This window comes from Acanthopagrus latus, chromosome 7 (genome assembly GCF_904848185.1).
Source record: "Acanthopagrus latus isolate v.2019 chromosome 7, fAcaLat1.1, whole genome shotgun sequence".
Lineage (NCBI taxonomy): Eukaryota > Metazoa > Chordata > Actinopteri > Spariformes > Sparidae > Acanthopagrus > Acanthopagrus latus.
In genome coordinates, this window is record NC_051045.1 from 8,861,334 (window position 1) to 8,882,954 (window position 21,621).

At 42.0% G+C, this 21,621-nt stretch overlaps 3 protein-coding genes across 3 annotated transcripts; 1 reads left to right on the forward strand and 2 right to left on the reverse strand.

The window, feature by feature from the left end:
* Window positions 1-1,126: 1,126 nt before the first annotated feature.
* On the reverse strand, window positions 1,127-5,196 carry LOC119023440 (cytosolic sulfotransferase 3-like). Its single transcript, XM_037105368.1, has 8 exons — window positions 4,948-5,196; window positions 4,030-4,168; window positions 3,651-3,779; window positions 3,383-3,483; window positions 2,261-2,387; window positions 2,078-2,175; window positions 1,819-1,993; window positions 1,127-1,718 (listed from the first exon to the last, which is right to left on the reverse strand). Exons 1-8 carry the CDS (start codon window positions 4,963-4,965, stop codon window positions 1,606-1,608), a joined length of 900 nt encoding a protein of 299 aa, XP_036961263.1. The 5' UTR covers window positions 4,966-5,196; the 3' UTR covers window positions 1,127-1,605.
* A 1,725-nt stretch (window positions 5,197-6,921) lies between these two features.
* On the forward strand, window positions 6,922-14,704 carry wdr46 (WD repeat domain 46). Its single transcript, XM_037105460.1, has 14 exons — window positions 6,922-7,062; window positions 7,319-7,486; window positions 8,370-8,450; window positions 8,548-8,660; window positions 8,783-8,870; window positions 9,146-9,207; window positions 9,517-9,621; window positions 9,738-9,888; window positions 10,685-10,920; window positions 11,693-11,846; window positions 13,100-13,247; window positions 13,340-13,530; window positions 13,652-13,765; window positions 13,865-14,704. Exons 1-14 carry the CDS (start codon window positions 7,006-7,008, stop codon window positions 13,982-13,984), a joined length of 1,788 nt encoding a protein of 595 aa, XP_036961355.1. The 5' UTR covers window positions 6,922-7,005; the 3' UTR covers window positions 13,985-14,704.
* A 2,063-nt stretch (window positions 14,705-16,767) lies between these two features.
* b3galt4 (UDP-Gal:betaGlcNAc beta 1,3-galactosyltransferase, polypeptide 4) lies at window positions 16,768-21,510 on the reverse strand. The gene is made up of 2 exons (XM_037102759.1): window positions 20,809-21,510; window positions 16,768-20,683 (listed from the first exon to the last, which is right to left on the reverse strand). Exon 2 carries the CDS (start codon window positions 20,043-20,045, stop codon window positions 18,930-18,932), a length of 1,116 nt encoding a protein of 371 aa, XP_036958654.1. The 5' UTR covers window positions 20,046-20,683; window positions 20,809-21,510; the 3' UTR covers window positions 16,768-18,929.
* Between the last annotated feature and the right edge of the window lie 111 nt (window positions 21,511-21,621).

Below are 21,621 nucleotides of genomic sequence, written 5' to 3' on the forward strand. Positions count from 1 at the left end.
AGGGACCAGAAACAAAGGAAAACTGGTCACTAGGCAAATAAAAAATATGTTTAAAGATATGCACAATGAGGGGAATGGCCGGTTTGAGTGACAACTAATTGACAGCTAACAGCTAACTGTCTTCTTGGCTTCAGCTAAGCTAATTGGAGTCCCACAGCTTCTGGAGGCATAAACACTTGAAACCAAGGAGAGCACAGAGTCACTAGCCTGTCACCTAGTCACCTAGCTGGAAGCTACCAAGCAAGCTAGGCTAACAAGCTATCCGTGTTTGTTATTTGCTTGAGTTTGAGCATACAAAATGAACTCTGTGCTCTCCTTGACTTCAGGTGTTTATTCCTCCAGAGGCTCTGCCATCTGCCAGAGATTACAGACTCCAGCAGCTGTCTGCTGGTTGACGCTTCCAGGGTCGCTCATAAATCCCAAACAACCAACATCTGTCCTTCCATTCCAGGCTTTTTGTCCAATTAAACATACAGAAAGTTGTATTATTTGTCAGGTATTTGCATTCAATATTTTCCAAAAGTTGCCAAAATCACAAACATGGCCAGGATTTGAAGATCAATGACTCCAATTAGCTTGGGTGAAGCTAAAGCTAACAGCTCAGTTAGCTGTCACTCAATGTTTGTTGCATTATAGTCATCACCTGTTTACCACAAAATGTAACACTGAACATAGCACTGCAGTTACTGCAAACTGTTGTTTCAGAGATTACATACAATTTATTTCCAAGATTTTATGTATGGTTTCTCAGCCCTGTGGCCAGATAGGATTAATAATCAAATAATTGTTTCAGCACAAGTTCATCATAATGGTAGTATTTGTAAGTGCAGCCTACACAACAACCTGATCAAACTGTCTGTTATGTTTGAAAGAGAACTCTACAAATGACATGGAGTTGCTGATTATGCAGAAGCTTCTTATCCTAACAGAACGACTTTAAAAAAAAAGAATGAAGGATAAAAATGACTAAAATGTGACTGAAACTATATTGCCTCGAGACTCAAACTAAGATCAAATCTAAAATAACTGCCATTCAAGTAATCAAGTACCGATCATGTACAAAATGACATAATCTTTAGTTTTTACCTGTTTTTCAATAATGACTCACGCAGAGACAAGGACAACATGTTGTTTTATCGTTGTTTTATTGCAAATACACATTATGGATATGAATGAAACACTTTGGATTAATTTTACTGATCACACTAATCCTCCGGTGTCCTATCAGTGTAAATGATGTAGTCACATAACTGCTCTGAGATTACACATTAACTTTTGTACTAACAATAGCATGAATGTATAAATGTATGTCTGCTTTGTAAAATAGTTAATTTTTTTTTTTTTTTATAATTTTCTGAAGTTTTCTTTACATACCTCCTTTAGTGCTGGTGGATATATTCTCCTTCCACATGGATATAGTGGCTTGATTTGCACTTTGCTTCATGATATGTAATTCACAGTCTTAATTTGGATAAAAATCACAGTAAGATACATTGCACACCTCTGTTGTCACACCAGAGGCAACTGTAACTTGATATATTTTTTTTACAGAAATGCCACAGTTACAGTCAGTTGTGGACAAAGCTCCACTTATACACAGCTTGTTCAGACTTCAGTGCGGAAATGAAGTGTGGGGTCCTTCATCTTTTTCTTGTAGTCTTCCTCGAACTCCTCATTTTGGGCCACAGTGAAATGGTTCTTCCAGTCACCGACCTTCCCTGCAGAACCACAGAGAATCAGTCATTTTAGCTAAAAGTGGCAATCTGATTTTTATTTTTCTTTCCCCTGTCACACATATTCAGTTATTTATCAGTTTACCTTTTCTCATGAAAGGAGAAATCTTGAAATCCATGACCGGGATTGTAGAATAATTGGTCATTTTGTTCTTCTTCATGTTGTCAAACTGCACTCCGCCTGCGATTTGTTTCTTCTCCTCGGCCGAAGGAGACAAACCAAGAAAGGAGCAGAGTTTGTCTATTTCCCGTCCAGTGTCCTGGAAACACAATGGTTGGATATCATCATTGCATTATATCATGTTGACTCAATAGCAAATCACCCACAAAAATAACTGAACTACCTCAATCATGTCTTCGTAGAACATGTAATGGATGTTTGAGTAGGTCTGTTTCTTTTTCCACCAGTTGCTCACATGGTCATACCAGGATCCAAACGTCACTAAAGCAACAGAACCACACATGAAATCTGTCAGTATAAATTTGCACATCTCAGTTCCAATAATAGTTCTGTATTTCATACATACATTTTCCCTCCATGAACCTGTGGAAGTAGCTGTTCCAGTCTCCAGGCGCTGGCTGGACCACATTCATGCGATCAAAGTGAAAATACGAGACCATGTTGTCTTTGGCGTTGCGGGCCACGTAGACCATCTACAGTAGAAGAAAATACCTGAATTACCTGAGGACCAACCTGTCATGAGACAAGATGTACTTTCACACACACCTACTTAAGCGCTGTAATAACGGAGCAACTCCAAAGTCTCAAGTCAACTTCACTAGCAATGCTGCGAGTTTGTAGGGAGGATGCACGCTGACCATTAATGCTCCCTCTCCTTCATCTGCTAACAACTAACACCACTTCAGACTTTCACACTGCATGCAGTGCATACGCAGAAGTTCAATTTTGCCTTCAGGCGATGCTAAATACAAAGTATAAAATAAAAATGACGTAGTGTCATGAGCGAGAAAGTCAGAGGAGGTTGATGGATGGGTCAAACAGACACAGGGCTTTCACCCAGGAGATCAGTAATCGTGCCCTTTATTTGAACCCAAATCATGATCAAGTCCTAAACCAGTTTTAACAACTAGTTTTATTGCCCAAACCTAACCAAGTACGTTTGTTGCCTTTTAACATACAACATGTAACTTCTGCTGCTTGGGTTGGCTGCTAATGTTGGCTTATGGCTAGTGTACAGTAAAGTAAATCTGCTGCTTGGGGCAGATAAAGACTGCACGAGGAATGCAAAAAAAATCATGCGTCACTTTTGATGTATACACCATTAAACTACCACGGCTGCTGATGAGGAACTGTCTGAAGTGACTCTTGCATAAATGCTCACCCATGAGGTGATGTTATGATGTTTTATTTGCCTTAATTATTTTTTTGGCGGGGGGGGGGGATAATGTAAGCACACAACTCAACAAAATATATAAGAAAGGTCTTGTGGGGTTAAGATTTGTTAATGCAGAATTAATTAACACTCCCTAAGGAGGATGGTTTTCCACTCTCAGACACTGTTCTGTGTTCTCCTTCCACATGCATGTACCATGTTTTAATGTGCACAGGTTTTGATGCTATTCATGCTCTATTTTAGCATCTTCTGATCATGCACTGATATCAAGCAAATGACACACAAACCGCTGACCTTGCAGTTTTGCTCCCAAAAGGACTTTGGCACAAACTGAACTGGAAAATGAGTTTTAATGATTCGAGGAGTGGTGGGGAGATTCTCTGCCTGGTCAACGCCTACACGAAGAGTTAAAGAGGAAGAGGTAAGGATGCAGGAAGAGCCCTCATGCTCTGACATGCCTCAGTAGCATTGTCTGCTGTCCTGTTAGCAACAGACATCATGGTAGATAAGATTCACTTAAAGTTTGAGAAAAAGGCAGAAATGATCTGTTCGTCTGTTCAACCTGATTTCATAGACGGGATGGAGATCTCCAGGAAAGGCACTCTGTCATAGATTGGGATGGATGTCTGGCGCTCTGGAGACGTTTTACCAAAATACAGCAGGTCAAGAATTAAGGAGCCCCATGTGGTTCCTAAAAGAAACAGAGAGAGCAAGAGAGAGAGAGAGAGAGAGAGGAAATACCACAGCAACAATAACAATTACATCACCAGTGGTTGTGCTGTGTGTTGAAGAACAGCAGCAATCAGGGATCAGCACCAGGAGACCAGTGTGTGAACAAAATCCTTTTATGCATGTTCCTGATTTCACCACCTCTCACGTCAATACTTTTATCTTTTATGAGCTATAAAGCATTCACAAAGACTTATTTCATGTGCACTGACCTGCTTTGGGGTATGTTGCAATGAGTACATCATCTGGCCTGGCCTGAAAGTTCTGGACCTTCTCCCAGCTGTCTGTGAAATAGTGGACCATTGCGACTCCTTGGAAATCAAACATTTCCGGTCGGGGGAAATCCATCTTCTTTGTGAATCAAAAACACAAAGCACATGATCATTGTGTTGGAGTAATATTATGATAATATAAACTTGGTTCATAAAGCACCTTTGATAAAAGTCTGCAAAAGAAAGAAGCTCAGGAAGAATTACAGAGACACTCAAGAGTCCAGCCGAACAAGGAGGCCTAGTCTAAGGTGAAGCTGAAAACAAGGCAAAGCAAAATGCAAAAGACAGAATGCCACCATGAGTAATACAGGTAAAAAGAGTAAAAGTGACAAAACAGGCAAATACCTAAATAAAGGAAACAAAAAACAAAATCAGTAGAGGATAATAAGAACAGAGCATCAAATGACACTGAATAACAAACAGCAAGCACAAGAAAACATGATGAATAAGTTGACAATCAACAAAAAAAGGGCAATACAGAAGATGGTAAGAAGACATCACATAAGACGAATTAGAAACAGATGAAGGATAGAAAGACCAAAATCACTTAGAAAGGGTGTGTTCCCACTTTAGCAGCTTGGTAAAAGTAGGTTTTTAAGAAGTGATTAAAGGAAGTTTAAAGTGTGTTCAAGTGTGACAGTAATCAAACTAAAGAGTGCAAACATTAGTCACTGTCAGCTGCAGACAGTGAAGTCAGATTCTTGCAGTTATCCGCAAAGAAGAAGAAGTGAGACAACACAGTCATCACTTTCCCCCTCCCTCAGTCCATTCTCATTTGCTCATGTTTTGCAGTTAGTGAACCCCGATTTCCAGCCAGGCACAGCGTAGGTTTAAAGAGAGAACTTTTTAGAAACATACCATCCCTGGCTCAGACATTCTGATCGCTGCTGGTTTCTCCGCTGTAATTCTGACACTTTTCTCTTGAGCCGTGATCTCCCCCAGACAGGCGAACTGCTTTCCTTCCTCCCTTCACTCCTTACATAACACTGTCTCCCTGTTATTGGAGGCACGGCCCTGAATGTGGTATGAAAGCCTAGCTCCTCCCTGTCCTCCCACTTCTCAGGAGCTTTCACCCTTTGTTGCCCTCCCCTGTCAACTCTGCATCTTCACAGTTAGGCAGTTACATTCAAAGGTGTGGACGCCTGGAGACATCCTGGGGTTTGAGCTTTTATAAGTCCCTGTCTTTGTTTGCCCTGCAGGTGAGTGATTACAGTGATTTAGAATACCTTTTACAGCCCCACTGTTATCTAGGTCACACAAGTCTTGGCAGTAGTCTGCCCACTCTCTCTGCCCTCCTCCACTGGCACACAACAGGTTTATGTGAAGCAATGAAGAAAAGGAACAAACAAAACACAAAAGCACAACTCCTCTCCTTAAAAAAAGACATAAAAATAATGCAGTCTTCACCTTCTCACATGTGATATGGTCTCAATAAAAAAAAATAAAAAAAACAGTTGGTGACAATACAACCCCCACTTTAATTGTGTATTTACATTTTCTGGTTTAGACTTCCACGCTATTACATTCTGAAGGCCAGTCTACATGTAATGCTGCATCAGAGACATATGACTGCATGTTTAAACCAACTTTTCAAACTTTTTTTTAAATGCTGATTCAAAAAGTGCGAAAAAATGTGGGAATAATAAATAGTCGTTATTAAACATATGTGTAATTTACTTTTATAATTTGATTTACAATGTTTTTCTTAGACAAATACTTTCCCAACTCCACCCCCCACCAAAGAGGTCCGCTGCAATCCCAGCAACAAATCCTCGGTTACCAGCGACCTAAAGGGCCCTACTCAATGAGAAAAGGAGGTCAGGGGGCCGAGGAAACAGAACTCAAACACAGCATCAGGTGGAGCAAGGACAACGATAGGAGAAAACTGGTAGGAGCAGCAAATGAACAAGAGAAAGTGAACAGCAGGGAAAACACCTTAAGTGTTGTTTTTCTCCACTCAAAATTTTAAGACTTTTCCTAAAGTGACCTCAACATTAGAAAAAGGGAAATACTGCCTTTATTGATATTTCCATGGAAGTTGTAAAGCAAGTGGGCCCAGTGGTTAGCACTGCTGCCTCACAGCTAGAAGATCGCCGGTTCGCGTCCCGGTTGGGCCGCCTGGGATCTTTCTGTGTGGAGTTTGTATGTTCTCCCTGTGCAAGCGTGGGTTTTCACCGGGTACTCCGGCTTCCTCCCACAGTCCAAAAACATACTGAGGTTAATTGATCATTCTAAATTGTCCGTAGGTGTGAATGAGAGTGTGGTTGTTCGTCTCTATGTGTAGCCCTGCGATAGACTGGCGACCTGTCCAGGGTGTCCCCTGCCTTCGCCCTAAGTCAGCTGGGATAGGCTCCAGCCCCCCCGCGACCCTGCAGAGGATTAAGCGGCGTACATATAATGTGTACAGATGATGGATGGATGGATGGAAGTTGTAAAGCACATGGGTACAAACATTGTCTTTCGGTCATTTTTAAAAATCACAGAGTCAGTTACAGACTACAAAACACACAGACACACACACACGCAACCTTTGTGGCTGAAAGGTTGTTCCTGCATCACAATGACTTGATTCCACTCTTGGTGGTTATATTTGGCAGATTATAACCAATCCAATCCTTTTTACTTGTTGAAATACCTTTAAAGGGCCAATACAACTTATAACAAGCAGTATTTCCCCTGCCAAAATGTTATAAAAGCTCCTACCTTGTTTTTTGTTTATCTATCTATCTATCTATCTATCTATCTATCTATCTATCTATCTATCTATCTATCTATCTATCTATCTATCTATCTATCTATCTATCCGATTAAATTCTGTAAGTGGCCAGTGGAGGGCAGCAAGGCGCATGCGCTGCGTCCAGTCTGCCCGAAATTCATCAGTAGAAGAAGAAGGAGGAAAAAACGTATACAACAAAGATGGCGTCTCCCGGCGAGGCAACGGTGAAGGATTCACACGTGGGGAAAAAGAAGAAGGTAACTACGGATAAAGAAGTAGTAAGAGGACGTCACTGTAACCGTGTCAAACGTTTTATATAATCAGCTAAGGCAGACTAGCGCAGTGCTTTTCAAACTGACAGAAACAACGTAGCATTGGCTGATTAGTTGCTAGTAGCACCGGGCAGCTAACGCAAGTAGTGCTGGTGTGCGGTGGGCTAATACACAAAATAATGCACTGAACTCTCGTGTTTCCTCCTGCTAACTTGCCAGTGTTTTCTAATTTTTGTTACAGCCTCCAGCCCGTTACTGGCTGGAGCAACAGAAGGAGGGGAAAGATGACAGCAAAGTGGGAAAAGAACATGCCGAACAGGCTGTGGAACAAGAGGAGCGAAAGACACAGAAAACAACGAAAAGAAAGCAAGAAGAGGGTGAAAGAGATGAAAAGAAGTTCATATCAGGGGTAAGGCTATGTGTGACCGACTCAAGGTGTCACTGTCATCAGAGAAGTGGGAACTCGAGTTGAGAGTCACAGGGAATGGGATTAAATACCTGACATGGTCCTTCAGGTGTTTATTTTGTTTTTCCTTAAGATTGTATAAATCGTTATCTTTTTTATATACTTGTGCCCTATTCTGTTCAATTGGAAATAGTGTTGTAGTTTTATTAAAATTTCCCCAAACTTCAACCTGACATGTTTTAGATTGCTTGGACTCGTTATAAGATGATTCTACCTCACAATAAAAGTTCAGTAGTCGTCAAAACATTTATGGAGCTACACGGCAGTCATTTTTGCAGCATTATCCCAAGCAACTGGAGTAGATGGGGACTTGTTTTGAAATATTAAAGAAAGAATTGAAAACATCAACAATGAATGCCTCCATGTAATTTGTCTGACGCAATACAAGTCCTTCCGGAAGCCACAAGATCCAAAATTGATTTTTTTTTTTTTTTTTTAAAAACTTTAATCACATCCTTGATTTGCATTTGAGCTTGTCACCCCACCTCAAGCTGAGCCTCCAAGAAGAGGGCAAGCCTTGAAGTCAATTTCCATAGTGGCCAAACCTTAGCTAGCATTAAACTCACATCATCAAAGAAGCGGCTCTAAAATAGTGGATACATTTTTTGGGGGGTGTGTCACAACCCCAGTCAAATGAATAGTTTCACTGTCCGAATTTGGACCCGATTACATTTAGAAAGGCTTCAATAGCTACATAACTGATTCTTTTTATTCCCATTCAAGTTATCAAGGCACTAAACAGGAAATTGGCCAGCTCAGCTGATGTAAGTCTCCAGTGCGCACGCTCTTTGGGCCCCACTTTTGATTATTGTTCATATTCTCTCAGAAAACGGACCCTTTCCCTGGGCCTGCTCATATTCCAGAGGACAGGATAAATAAGTTCAAGAGGAAAGATAAAACTAAAAAGGTAAGCACTCCAATTTGACTTATTGAAAATCTATCTAGCGAGTTGGGTTAGCTGTTGCTACCAGCCAACAAGTCATTAATGTATTGTTCTTTCCCAGCCTCGTGGAAGTCATTACAAGCTGAAAGACATGATGAGTCGCTCACAAAAAGAATCAGAAATGGCCCAGAAACAAGCTGCCCGGTTCGACCTCCTACTCCCAGAGGATGCAGGGTAATTTTCTTTTTGCTTCTTTGTATCATGCTTTATAATGTGATGGAGATTAACCTGTGAAAAATGTAACTTTGAGTTCCTTCTTCAAAGCCTGGTTGTGACACATTTCCCTCCAATCTCAGGTTTCTAGAAGGAGATGAAGATGAGGACACATGTACGATCTCTCAGGAAGATATTGCAGATGCTGTGGACATAACAGCTGGGTCAAAGGTGGGACACTGACAGGACACTTCACTTCAGACACTTAAGTGCTGGGGCCTTTGTTGCAAAATATTGATTTAAATACTGCAAAATACTTTATACTTTAAGTAAGGATGTCAAAATTGATTATGACAAAATAAAAGAATTGCATTATCTTTAATCATGTTTGGATTACATTTCAATTGAATTTCAGAGTACCTTTATAGATTATGTTCCAGGTTTCCTGTTGTTGGTCAGATTATTTGCCTTTTATGAATTCATTTTATCTCTCACTTCCTCCTCAGTATTTTAATCTGAAACTGTCACAGTTTGGACCGTATCGCGTGGATTATAGCAAGACTGGACGGTCAGTATCACTTTCTAATGCTGGTCATTCGAAGTTCTGCTTGATCGTCCCTATACAATACACAGATACACTTTATAGAAGGAAACTTTACAAACAAATATTACAATATTTAAATTAACATGGAATAAACCATTAGAATAGGCAGTCAGTTAGAAGAGAGTATTTAAAGGTGATACAAATGGAAATGAATATAATGGAAATGTAAACTGTGTGTGCACTCAGACTGTCGCGATTTCAAAATATTTTAGATAACTGTGATACTAAAAGAAATGAAATATTAATGTGAACAGTTTGTTCTCTTCACTTCAGTCACCTGGTGCTTGGTGGGAGGAGAGGCCACGTTGCCTGTATAGACTGGCAGTCCAAACAGCTTATGTGTGAGATAAATGTGATGGAGTCAGTGAATGATGTGAAGTAAGTCATCAGCATTACATAAAGCACAAAACATAGTATATTACAGGCATCTATGACAGCTGTTATCATAATCCGGGTGAAAAAAACTAATTTTCTGTTGTTCCGTCTTTTTGTAGGTGGCTTCACAGTGAGGCCATGTATGCGGTGGCTCAGAAGAAGTGGCTGTATATCTATGACTCAAATGGAATAGAGCTTCACTGCATCCGAAAATTCAATGATGTCCTGCGAATGCAGTTCCTCCCGTACCACTTCTTGCTTGCCACAGCAGTAGGTTCATTAAACCCATTCTTGTAGATTTTACATGTTTATTATCTAAATACACTCACCAGTCACTTCATGTAGTACACTTGTACTGCATGGCTTTATTTACATCTTCAGTGCGTGGTCAAGCTCTTGCACCCACTTCAGACGGGCTATGCTTGCAATTTCATCCTGGCAGCTAAAGTGACAACTTGTCATGTTCTCAAGGCAGAGACTTGGACTGCACAGGACGAGCTATATGTTTTTCCTGGTTGTCTTATTGTTATGTTAATATTTTGATTAACTTTTGATTTAATTTAACTGCATGTTAATTGACGATGATGATATTTGCAGAATAATAAACACAAAGTAGAATTATTGTGTTTATTATTATTATTATTATTATTATTATTATTATTATTATTATTATTATTATTACTGACAGTGTGAACAAAAACTAAATAATTGAAGCATGTGTTGATAGGCTGACAGGGTTTGTGCAAACTCTTGAAAGTTTGGAAAATTTCCACCAATACACTTTTAATGTTTGGGAATGTGCTTAAATTCAAATACATTCCTTTAAAAGTGAATTGATGATAGTGTTTTTCATCACTTATTCATGTAATTATGTTTTCAAATTTGAAAGGAATCAATCCTGTCACCATATTTGTCTCCTGAAATCAGCGAGTAGTATCTTTGAGTCACATCTCTCCCCTCTGCACCTCACAGTTTATAAACTGTTGATGTTGAGTAAAGTAAAAACAACAAATCTCACACCGAAGGCAAACACACTGACAAATCTTCCTGTTGTTTGCATCGTCAGAGTGCTACAGGTTTCCTGCAGTACTTGGACGTGTCTGTGGGAAAGGAGGTGACAGCCATCTGCACCAAGACTGGTCGGCTTGACGTGATGTGCCAGAACCCACACAATGCCATTATCCATCTTGGCCACCACAACGGCACAGTCACCCTCTGGTCACCCAACCAGAAGGAGGCCCTCGTCAAGATGCTCTGTCACCAGGGCGGCGTTCGCTCTGTCACTGTGGACAAGACGGGCACGTGAGTCACTGAAAACTGAAGTTATTAACATAGAAACTAACATTTCTCACGTAGGACAACGTGGTCTTCATTTAGTGGCAGGAAGCTGTGGATAGTTGTTCACAAAATGTTACGGAATTCTTTAAGAGTGTAATAGGGGTGTAACTATTCTGAAACTGATCTTGAAGCCACAATACAAATGTCCATGGTCTTGGTTCACAATTCTGGACACCCTCAAACTCAAAAACGGTCAGCCTCTTGACTTCCTGCTGTTTGCTGTCAGGCCCGTCCTTAAAAGGAAAAAACTTTGAATACATAAAAATCCCCCTTCAAAACAGATCCTCCCTCTCAGACTAAATCTTCTGGTTTTGTCACTTTGTTGGACCGTATCCTACTGTCAACAGCTGTCTGCTTCTGTTGACTGAAAGCCTAGTTGCATGATAATTGTTTTTTTAAGCAAGTCCATTTATGTTAAGTAATTTATAAAGTTATTTTACATTCATAGTGTTTCTTATTCACCCAAAACCCTGTTCCCCCCAAAACAAACAAAAAGAAAAATGTAGGTCTGAGTCAATCCACATTTAGAGAATTATAATACCCATAGGGTTTAACAAGTCCTTGTAATTATTGACACAATTTTTCTGTTTTCTCCTCTCTGTGTGTTTAACACGTTGATAAACAGCTTTATGATCACGATGAATAAGATTATATTTTCTGTTCTGACAGTGAGCTGCACTTCCCTCAGTGTCCACCAGAGAGCAATCTGTAACACCTGTCTCCTCTCTCTGGGCAGATACATGGTGACGTCTGGCATGGATAAAAAGCTGAAGGTGTATGACATTAGAAGCTTTAAGCCCTTGAAGTCCTACTTCCTGCCTGCTGGAGCTTCCTGTTTGTCACTGAGTCAGAGGGGACTGCTGTCTGCAGCCACAGGGGATATTGTCCAGGTCATTATCAACTCCATACTGTGTGGTTAATGATTTGTTATTGAAAACGGATCTAGGGCAGAGGAAGCTATGCATTTGGCTCGCTGCGAATGAACACACTTAAATCATGAGCAGCACTGACACGATATACTGAAAAACAAATGTCACTGAATTGTGACAATACTCAATACAGACACGGTAGTGTATGCAGTTTCCTTTTGGTTAAAACAAGGAAGAGAAAGAGTTTAGACTTTAGTGGTCATTGGGCATAGCTTGTATCCCTTTCAACTTCTTCAGACTGTGTAAAAACCAACAGTTCACACATATCAAGGCTTGTCACAGGTTACACTCAAGAGAGTGGGCCTGTTCATAAACAGGCAAATTCTCTTCATGTCTTTGCATTTCTTTTACCTTATCTCAAAATCGAGCCAGATTTGAAGGCACAGGCAAAAGAAATGCAAACACAGTTTTTTGATAGAGGCTACAAGTCCATTAACCAGGCCTAACTGAGAAACTGAGAAGACAGGAATACATTGACCCATGACTAATTAGTTGTGATGACTACATTTTTACATCAGTTGTCAGTACTCATTGGTAATTTTTATCTCAGCAAAAACACCTGTAAAGTTTGCATGACTGTATCTTTAATCGCTGTGGCGATACCAAGGTGACAAACTCTACACAAAAAACAGACATGTAAACAAGTGCTGGTTCTGGGCTGGTGCCAGTGCTGGTTCATGGTAGGTCTTTAGATCCAAACAGCCCGTGTCGTTAATGCAGACATAATAACAGACGTATTATCTGCAAAAGCCCACGTGAAACGAAATTTGGTAAGTATGGTTCTAGTTCAACGAAATTGAATGCTTTTTTTGATGTTATCGATTACAGCTCTGCATTTCCTGATATGACAAGCACAGTGTAGATAAGTTGTGCGGTTAAGTTAAGATTGGCAAAACATGCAGACACTTTGTCCGCTATAACTTTAAACTACCTGTGACAAAGCAGACAGTTAGAGAAGCAAGCTCATAAAAGGAAGGTCTGCAGTCAGTCACTGAACTGACAGGATACATCTACTAATCTAAGAATGGAAGGTGTGAATGTGTAACTGTGTGTATTTAACATGGGTGTTCCTGGAAAAGGGAACATTGCTCTCAGCGAACCTGCCCTCAACCTTTTTATGTTTTTGTGACTATGGTCTTTTCTTAAATACAGGTGATAAAAGTTAAATTTTAACCTCACATCACTTCATCTGCGTCTGAAAACTCTCCCTGCAGGTGTACAGGGACGTGTGGAGCTCTCCAGTGACTAAACCCTACATGGCTCACAGAGTTCCAAGAACAGTTTGGGGCCTGAACTTCTGTCCCTTTGAAGATGTACTCGGAGTGGGGCACGGTGATGGTTTCACCAGCATGCTCATTCCAGGTCCTGCTCAGTTTCACATTATACCGTATGATTTCTGTGCATTGAAGCCATTCCCATCTTTACCTGTTGTCTTCCTCCATTTGCATTGACAGGTGCAGGAGAGCCTAACTTTGATGGTCTGGATGCAAATCCATTCCGCAGCGCAAAGCAGAGGCAAGAGTGGGAGGTCAAAGCCCTGCTGGAGAAAATCCAGCCAGAGCTCATCAGCCTCGACCCAGCCGAGCTGGGGCACGTTGACCGTGCCAGCTTTGCACAAAGGCACCAAGACAGGGTCCAAGCTCTGGTCAGTGGCTGCATCTTGATTGGCACAGATCTAACGTTATTTTAAGATTAAGATCTTTACTTCTTGGTCATGAAATTGTTATCTTATTTATAGCTTTTAAGTGCATTTTTTGTCTCCCCAGGGCTTTGACCCATTGGCCAAAGAAAAGTTTATTCCCAAGTATAAGACAAAAGGTCGTAGCTCTGCCGGTGGTGTTGAAAGGCGCAAGAAACAAGTGGCTTATGAGGACCAGAGGGTAAGAAATCCAGAATATAAGATACTGATGACCGATGCATTCACTTAATGATTGTTCTGCAGTGTTGGGCTCATCTATCTTGACTTGTTTACCCCCCAGGATGTGATCAGGAAAACTGTGGAGACCAAAATGAAGATGGAAAAAGAGAGAAAGCAGAAGGAACAGAAGGCGACAGTGTTCTCTAGCCAGAGATCCGCTCTAGACAGATTCAAGAAATAGAAAAGGAGAACCCTTTGTGCTGCCCAGAACCCAGTGACTTTCTGTGGGAGTGACCTCTTACATTCATATAAAGGACACATTTTTGGGCACATTGCTCCACCAAGGGAACAAAACACTGTTCAGTTGTGCAGAAGTGCAGAAATCCTGCATGTAGTCGCGTCACTCAAGTTGAGACTTGAATTCTGACTAATGAGTATTTTATCTGAATTCAATGTTGATCGCAGTTAAACAGAACAGTGGGGCTGAGGGAGTGGCTGTCACCCAGAATATGTCGTCATTGTTTTCTCTGATAAACAATTTTTACACATGTTTGATCTTGTTGAGTGCTTTGGAAGCTGAACTGACTGTCAAATTTTTTGTATAAATATGTTCTCAAAATAAGTTAATGTTTTATTAATTAATTATTTGAGATAGCAACTGAATGTAAAACATGCTCACACAATTACTATATAATGGACTGTTGCCTGGAATTAGGTGGGCCCATTGGCAGAAATTGGATACAATATTTATGTCCATTCTCAAAAATGTAGAACAAATTGTGTTCCATGCACCATCAGTGGTCTGCGAGAGCCCCATTGTAAAATATGTTCTGAATTAAGTGTTTCTCAATCTGTATGCGATAATGAGAAACTCCAAAGCCTCCTAGTGAGGTGTTGTAATGGACGTAAGACAGTGGACGGTTTGAAAACAAAAACCCAAGGTCAACGCATCAGAATCAGATATTGTCTTTCCCTTAGTCTGTGCATTCTTCCTCCTCTTAAAAACCTTGTACCTACATTACTCACAGTGCAGCCTGTGTGGAGTGACATCACTGGTAGAATTTTATCAGATTACATGGAGCTTCCTCTGGAGCCACAAAAGGCTTTGTATTACTTTTTCACATATGTAATAGTGCACCATAAAAGTTGGTGGAGTTCCCCTTTGACAGAATTCTTTGATTACTAATATTACGGTTGGTGGTTATGAAATGGTAAGAAAATGAGACCCATCTGCAAGAATATTTGCTATTTCTGTTTAGTTACAATTCTTCTTAAAGAGGTCATGTTATACTTTTGGGTTTTTTTGCTTTTCCTTTATTGTATCATGTTGCATTTCTGTGCATGTAAGACATCTGGAAAATCAAAAAGGCTAAAGTCCAGGCCTAACTTACTCTCCCACAGAAAACACTGCTCCTTTCCTTTCCTTTCCTTTCTCCAACTGCAACTGCAATGCACAAGTCATCATTCCTCCATTTGGTCCTCTCCCTAGCTTCTTTGTTATCTATTTCCCTCTTGTTTGACACCTTTGGACAAACAGTTGGTACGTACGAACAAGTTATGTGCTCTGGGAGAGGAAGTTCAATAGCTGAAATCAGTGCACAGAGGGCCTTTGGGGACGCATTCCTTCCTTTATTCTTAGCCCATGCGTTACACCTCGCTTTGGTACAGGCCTCTGTATCTATACGATTGGACTGCTGAATCTGCATTTAAACCAACAGCCTTGCTTACATCCAGCCTTTTTCATCAATCTATGTATATGTTGAAATGCTATATAGCCAACACTCCCTTAAATCGTGCATTTCAGATCAGCCGACAGCCGCACACATTTCTTCTCATCGTCTTTTTCTTGCTCTACGCCGGAAACCTCAGCCCATTCCTTCCCAACTTGAACAATATGACTGTTACCCCATGTGGGATTACCAACCAGTGGGTTCACATTCCTAAAGAGCAACTCGATTTTATCATGTTCCATCATACGGCCACTCATGCTTTGTCCAAACTCTCGTCAATACAGTAAATAGATACACACAGTCCCATCCTTTTTCTCTGGTAACGTTTCCTGCAGGTACGCTCACAGGAAACAAGGCGCCATAGTCGGAGTTAAACTCATGTCTTAAAAAGTTATTGCACTTGCATTAATATATGGCTCTATGGCCGCTGACCTATAGAGTCTTTCACAGAGTCACCGTCTGATCTTGCCTTTAAATAAAATTGATTCTACTCAATAATGCGACACCAGAATGTCTTCCCACGGATACAGGCTCACAGTTTGTTCCCTCCGTGTCCGGCACGGCCTTGATGTTGCCTACTTTCTTCAGGACTGCTGTGGTGATCGAAATTAACCCCCAGTCTTTTCTTTAAGCCCAACTCAGACCAGTTGCAATGATTTCTTCTCTCAGAATATTTCCAATTTTATTCTACTTTTGTGAAGCTTGAATTAATTAACTTGCTTTGCCCTGGCTTGGTTCATCTGTTCTATGGACATATCTGCAGTAGCTACGAATCACTAGGTTGCAGAGACCATGAGATATAAACTCATAGAGCAGACATCAGAATGCCCTTATCCAGATGTTAACGTTTATAAAGGGTACGTATGACATCCTGTCGTATGAAGACACAATGTCCTGGGAGAATCATATTTTCCGCCCCCGAAGTGTGTATGGGCAACTCTTATCAGAGACTGAAAAGAGGAGAGATGTCTCACTCCTTCGCTAAAACGGGGTGTTGCAGCAATGCACCATATGAGTAAAATAAGTTATTTTTTTGAACATAGAGTGTGTAATCCTATTCTATTGGGACCCCCAAATAAAAGTATGAACCTGAAAAGTAACATAAAATCACCTCTTTAATGCCTCTCACCATGTTCCATTCTAACATGCATGTCGAGGTTGGATAAGTCATAAAAATAAACTGTGTGGCGAAGTGCTGAAGATGAATCACAGAGTCTCACAGCCTGAGGAAAGCGGCTGCTCTGTTGTCTGGTGGTACAGTGAGGTACGACACACAGATGTTTCACATCTTCCCTTTCCACCTTTCCCTTGAAGCAAAAAAGTCAGGACCTGGTGCCCTCAGTTGTAAAACAGACACACAAAAACACAAATAGGTAAACAGCGTTTTTTTCAGGTAACAAAACATAACATCACCCATAAGAAAATCTACAGAAGTAGGTTTTAAGAAGTGATAAACATGGAAGTAAGAGGGAGGTGGAAGAGGAACCACAGCCTGAGTAACTAAGGAAGAGATGTGACAACTAAATCTTTGTCTAAAGTTCATATCCACAGTTGAATTGAAAGTGCAGGTTGGAGAAGATCACCGGAGAGATTTGCTTTAAACTCAGAGGACTGGCCTCCTATAACACCTTAGACTGCTAAATACTTTAAGGTTAGAAATGCTCGTTCCTGCCGTTGGACGTTCAAGTTCCAACTACTGATACATTATATGGTCTTTGTTATCATGCATTGTGTAAGTGATTTGCTGAATAATTAATATCAATTTACATAGCACTTTACACACAGTTTGTTATAAGTGCTTCGCAGCAGACACAAAGGAAAACAAAACAACAGAAGAAAAAGGAATGAAAGAGGAGAGGAACCTGAGTTTATGGATAAATAAAGATTAAACACAAATTTAGTTCTCTCAAACAGGACGACTCTGACTGGTACCTGTGTGGAGCTGTGATTTGGGACTTGGCATACAGAAATGGATGCAAAAACAAACAACTTGACTTAAAGGTCTTTAAATATTGCAGGATGATGGCGGCGCGTAGCTGTAGGCACTAATATTGTAAATTAGCACTGGGACCTGAGCATTGTGTTTTGTATTTTTCCATGTTCCTTGGCGAAGAAATGACAATAAACTGAGTCTGAGTCTGATATTGAAGACGGGACTGCTGTGGGGAAAGGATGATTTAAGTCAGGAAGCAATGCTGTCTCAAAAACATACACATTATTTATTAATAGCATAGTCAAACTACCTGTATATTGTTGCGCCCCCAACATGTGTTTCCTCATTATTTAATGCCTCTCTTCCTTTGATTCATCTGTCAAGGTGAAAAGTGGAGGCCCCTGACAAAATACAGTGTATATACAGTGTGTGAGTGTGTTGGTAAGTCCATCTCCTCTAAGAAATGATATCCGTCAAACTACAGATAAGATACAGAGCAGTTTATTGGTGACAGTACATATTTTTTCCTGAGCGTAAACACACCGACTGTCTCTCCGTTCACATAGTGGCTGCAGCACGACTGCCAGGACTTTTCTCCTGACACGTTGCACTCAGAACATACACACCAGCACAAAGCTGTCATTCACACTCAGCATTTCTTTGTTGTTATTATTGGAAAGAAAAAACGCACACACACACACACACACACACAATAATTAAAGGATAAGTTCACCCAAAAGTAGAAATTCTACTCTTTTTTTTCTGTTTTGCTGTGAAACTCCAGCAATATTCTGTGGACTACGAAATTCCCCCCGTCCTTCCATCTACATGGGGGGTCAGTAGGTAATGACAGAATTTTAACTTTTTTGTTGAACTGATCCTTTAAAATCCTTGAAAGCATCCTGCACTGAGGTGATTGTTTTTTCTACTTTGATCATAAAAGGATTTAAGCTAATATTTGTTTTTAATCATATCGGGTACTTGAAGCCTGTGGTTCGATACCTATTGTACTATTATTTGGAGCATCATGCATTTAGGCATCTTCATAATCTAACATCTACATTTAAAGTACCTGGCAAAAGACTACAGGGGGGTTAAATATATGACTTTAGCAGCATATAGATGTAAGACCTAGTGTGTTAACTGAATACCTGTCCCTGTGCGCATTTAAACAGAAGCAGCTGTATTTCCTCAATCTATAATATCAGCATGCTAATATTGTTTGCTCAACATCTACGATACTGTCAGTGTGAGGATGAAGGATGCTCTAACAGTCAAAGGATAGGCTACAGACTACTGTGACAGTTCTTCGTACCACCAGCTGGTCGTCCCCCTTTTTCTTCTGCAAAATAAAAAGCAGGTTAAATACATTGTAGTGTTTTAAAAAAATAAAGCTACAAAAATAAAGTGACATTTTCTCAGTGCACAATGTGTAGCTTCACAGCCTCAAGTGCACTTGTGCTGTTCACAGTATTGAAGCGAGGCACAGACAGAAACCCGAGTGAGTTCAGCGTTCCCTCTCATTATAGCCCCCTCTCCAGCCCCAGGACCGAGCCGAGCATCGACCTGACTTTGCACATCCCCAGTGAGGCGCGCACGCTCAGCCAGGAGCACGGTTGTGATGAGTGGATGTCAGCCCAGAATTGGAGCATCTCCCTGGGCGAGATGTGGTGGATGGACACCATCGCCTGATAGCAGCACCGCCCGTATGGCACACCTGGACCACCGGAGAAGAGGGGGCAGTGAGAGGGCAGCACCCCAGCCGCCCGGGCACACAGGCCCACAAATACATCCTCGGGGGGCAGAGGGGTGGATAAGGGTGATGCAGAGGCCGCCAGGGAAATTTTCAGCAATGCAGAGCGTGACAGGACATAAGCTGTACCGCTGCAATAGTCCGGGAAGACAGAGGGAGGGTAGGCCCCTGAGGGGAGATAGTGTTTGCTGTCCGGGTCACGGTTTGGAGCCACTTGGAGGTGCACCCTGCCAAGGTACAGGTCCCCTTGTTCATACGGGTTACGGCTCTTGTTGAGGAAGTACAGGAGGGTGCTGGGATTGAACAGGACGTCATCATCCACTTTGGCCATGAAGTGAGCCTGAGGGCAGAAGCGGCGGGCCCAGCCCAGCATGGACAGGGTCTTCAGGGTGAGGTTGGAGTAGGTGTCCAGGAAGCGGCCCTGGATCAGGTCCCCTCTCTCCCTCGCCTCCTCTATCAGCAGCTTGGCCAGCCCCGGGTCAGACGCCACGCCAACCATGAAGAGGGTCATGACACGCAGGCCCCTCACCTCCACGTCCCCTCCCCAGGTGTCTCTGATGGCTTGGCGGGCCCTCTGATTGGCAGGAGCCGAGGTAACCATGGTGATGAGGTAAGGCTTGGCACGCTGACACACGAGCGGGCTGGGCATGAGCAGGAACTCCTCGGGTCTGGTGGGAGAGACGCTCTGCGGGGGGATGATGCCGGCGTGCGGCTCCACCACCGTGTTCATGCCCATGGAGGTGACCCATGACTCGATGCAGTCCACGAAGAGCAGCGCCAGCAGGGCCGCGCCCGAGATCCCCGCGCACAGAAACGGCAAGACGCCAAGCCTGCTGCCACGCTTTCCAAACCGGAGCTTGCACGTCCACAGCCCCCGTCCGACCATGACCGACCCCCACCACCACCTACACCACCGCTACCACTGCGCCGCTCTGCACACCGCTGTAGCCGCTCCAACTCGCCCCTTTTCTTCCTCCCTGATCCTCCTTCCCTTGTCTCCACGACCTGGATCACTCTCTCATTCGCCCGCTCCTGAACTCATCTCTGCTCGCAGGCGGAGTTGGGTGTGTGTGTGTGGGGGGGGGGAACCCTGATGGTACCACGGAGGATGCAGTAAAGCAAGCTGGTGATCCCGTGTTGATGCTGCAGCCCGGCCACTTTCCACTAAAGTGAGATACGCAGCTGCGCAAATGGAGCGGTCGATTGGGCAGAAAGCCCGAGGCTGTTGAAAAAAAAAAAATCAACCGGAGCGACTCAAAGGTCGATTGCGATACGTGTCAAATGATGGCGACAGCTCCACCCCGACGCGGTGTTGTTTTAATGTGTGATGCTCTGATGCTCTGCTCTGCTCCGCGTCTGGCAAAGATGATGATGATGATGATGATGATGATGGTGAACGGTGTTTTTCCGACCATCGGCCTGCGTGACCGTCCTGTAGACGAACCAGCACACTACGGCTAAACACACACCGCGCTGGGCATCCCACATTCCGATCTGCGTTCAGGCATTTGCGCAAATGCTGACCTAAAACACAAATAGTTTTATTTTATTTTTGATTAATTTATTTTATGTTTGCATGCATGTATTTGATGCAATTGGGTCATTTAACGGCTGCATCTATTGGAAAATGGCCATGCCTGAAAACCTACCCAGCTAATACAGGTCCGGATTCCGATTATTGCGGCATAATGTGCAGTCTAAATGTGCAAACAAATTGATGTGGGGATTAAGTAAAGACTCATTTGTTTGAAAGGAGCGAGCACACACCGCTAACGTGATTTTTTAGGGCAGCTGTGAGGCTCTGCTGTGCGCCTATTGTTCTCCGGCACACGTCGTCCAACCGCACCTGGTGTTGCAGAGCGACACCTGGTGGTCGCTCTTAGGTACTTTTCCTGGTAGTTTGTTTTTCTTTCCCTTATTTTGGAGGAGAATTTTTTTTTTTTTTCACAAAAGGGGGGAGAGGAGGTCATGTAAATACAGGCAAATGCTCTCATGCAAATCCTAATGGTTCTCGGGCTGGTCTACTTCAGAGATCCAATTGATTGGAACTATGGGAGGAGAAAGACGTGGGAAAGATGCCTGTGGTGCAACAGATGTAAAAATAGCCTTCTGGCTAACTCTGGTACACTTACATGAATGTTTAATTAATGTACATGTCCCTGTTAAAATAAACCAATAAATAAATGAATAAATAAATAAATAAATTCAGAATGCATTTAGGGGAGTCATTTAGTTGAGGTGGGCCATGCAACAAACACAACTACATTAAATCCACTCATTGGAGTAAAAGAGATTTATATATCTTGAGACAACGGTGACGAGATGACATCTATTTAGCCCTCTGGAAATGTTTAGGACATATGTTGTAAAAAAAAAACCAAAACAACAAAAACAACAACAAAAAGTCCTTTCTCAGTACACTTGTTTAATAAATAATACCATTAATAATAACAAAAAATAAT

Coding starts and splice junctions, on each gene's coding strand:
- LOC119023440 (XM_037105368.1), bottom strand. Junction 3,780..4,029: donor TGCAACATACCCCAAAGCAG/GTCAGTGCACAT, acceptor TGTTTCTTTTAG/GAACCACATGGGGCTCCTTA. Junction 1,994..2,077: donor TCTACGAAGACATGATTGAG/GTAGTTCAGTTA, acceptor TTGTGTTTCCAG/GACACTGGACGGGAAATAGA.
- wdr46 (XM_037105460.1), top strand. CDS start 7,006: ATGGCGTCTCCCGGCGAGGCAACGGTGAAGGATTCACACGTGGGGAAA. Junction 8,451..8,547: donor GGAAAGATAAAACTAAAAAG/GTAAGCACTCCA, acceptor GTTCTTTCCCAG/CCTCGTGGAAGTCATTACAA. Junction 13,531..13,651: donor AAGACAGGGTCCAAGCTCTG/GTCAGTGGCTGC, acceptor TTGTCTCCCCAG/GGCTTTGACCCATTGGCCAA.
- b3galt4 (XM_037102759.1), bottom strand. CDS start 20,045: ATGGTCGGACGGGGGCTGTGGACGTGCAAGCTCCGGTTTGGAAAGCGT.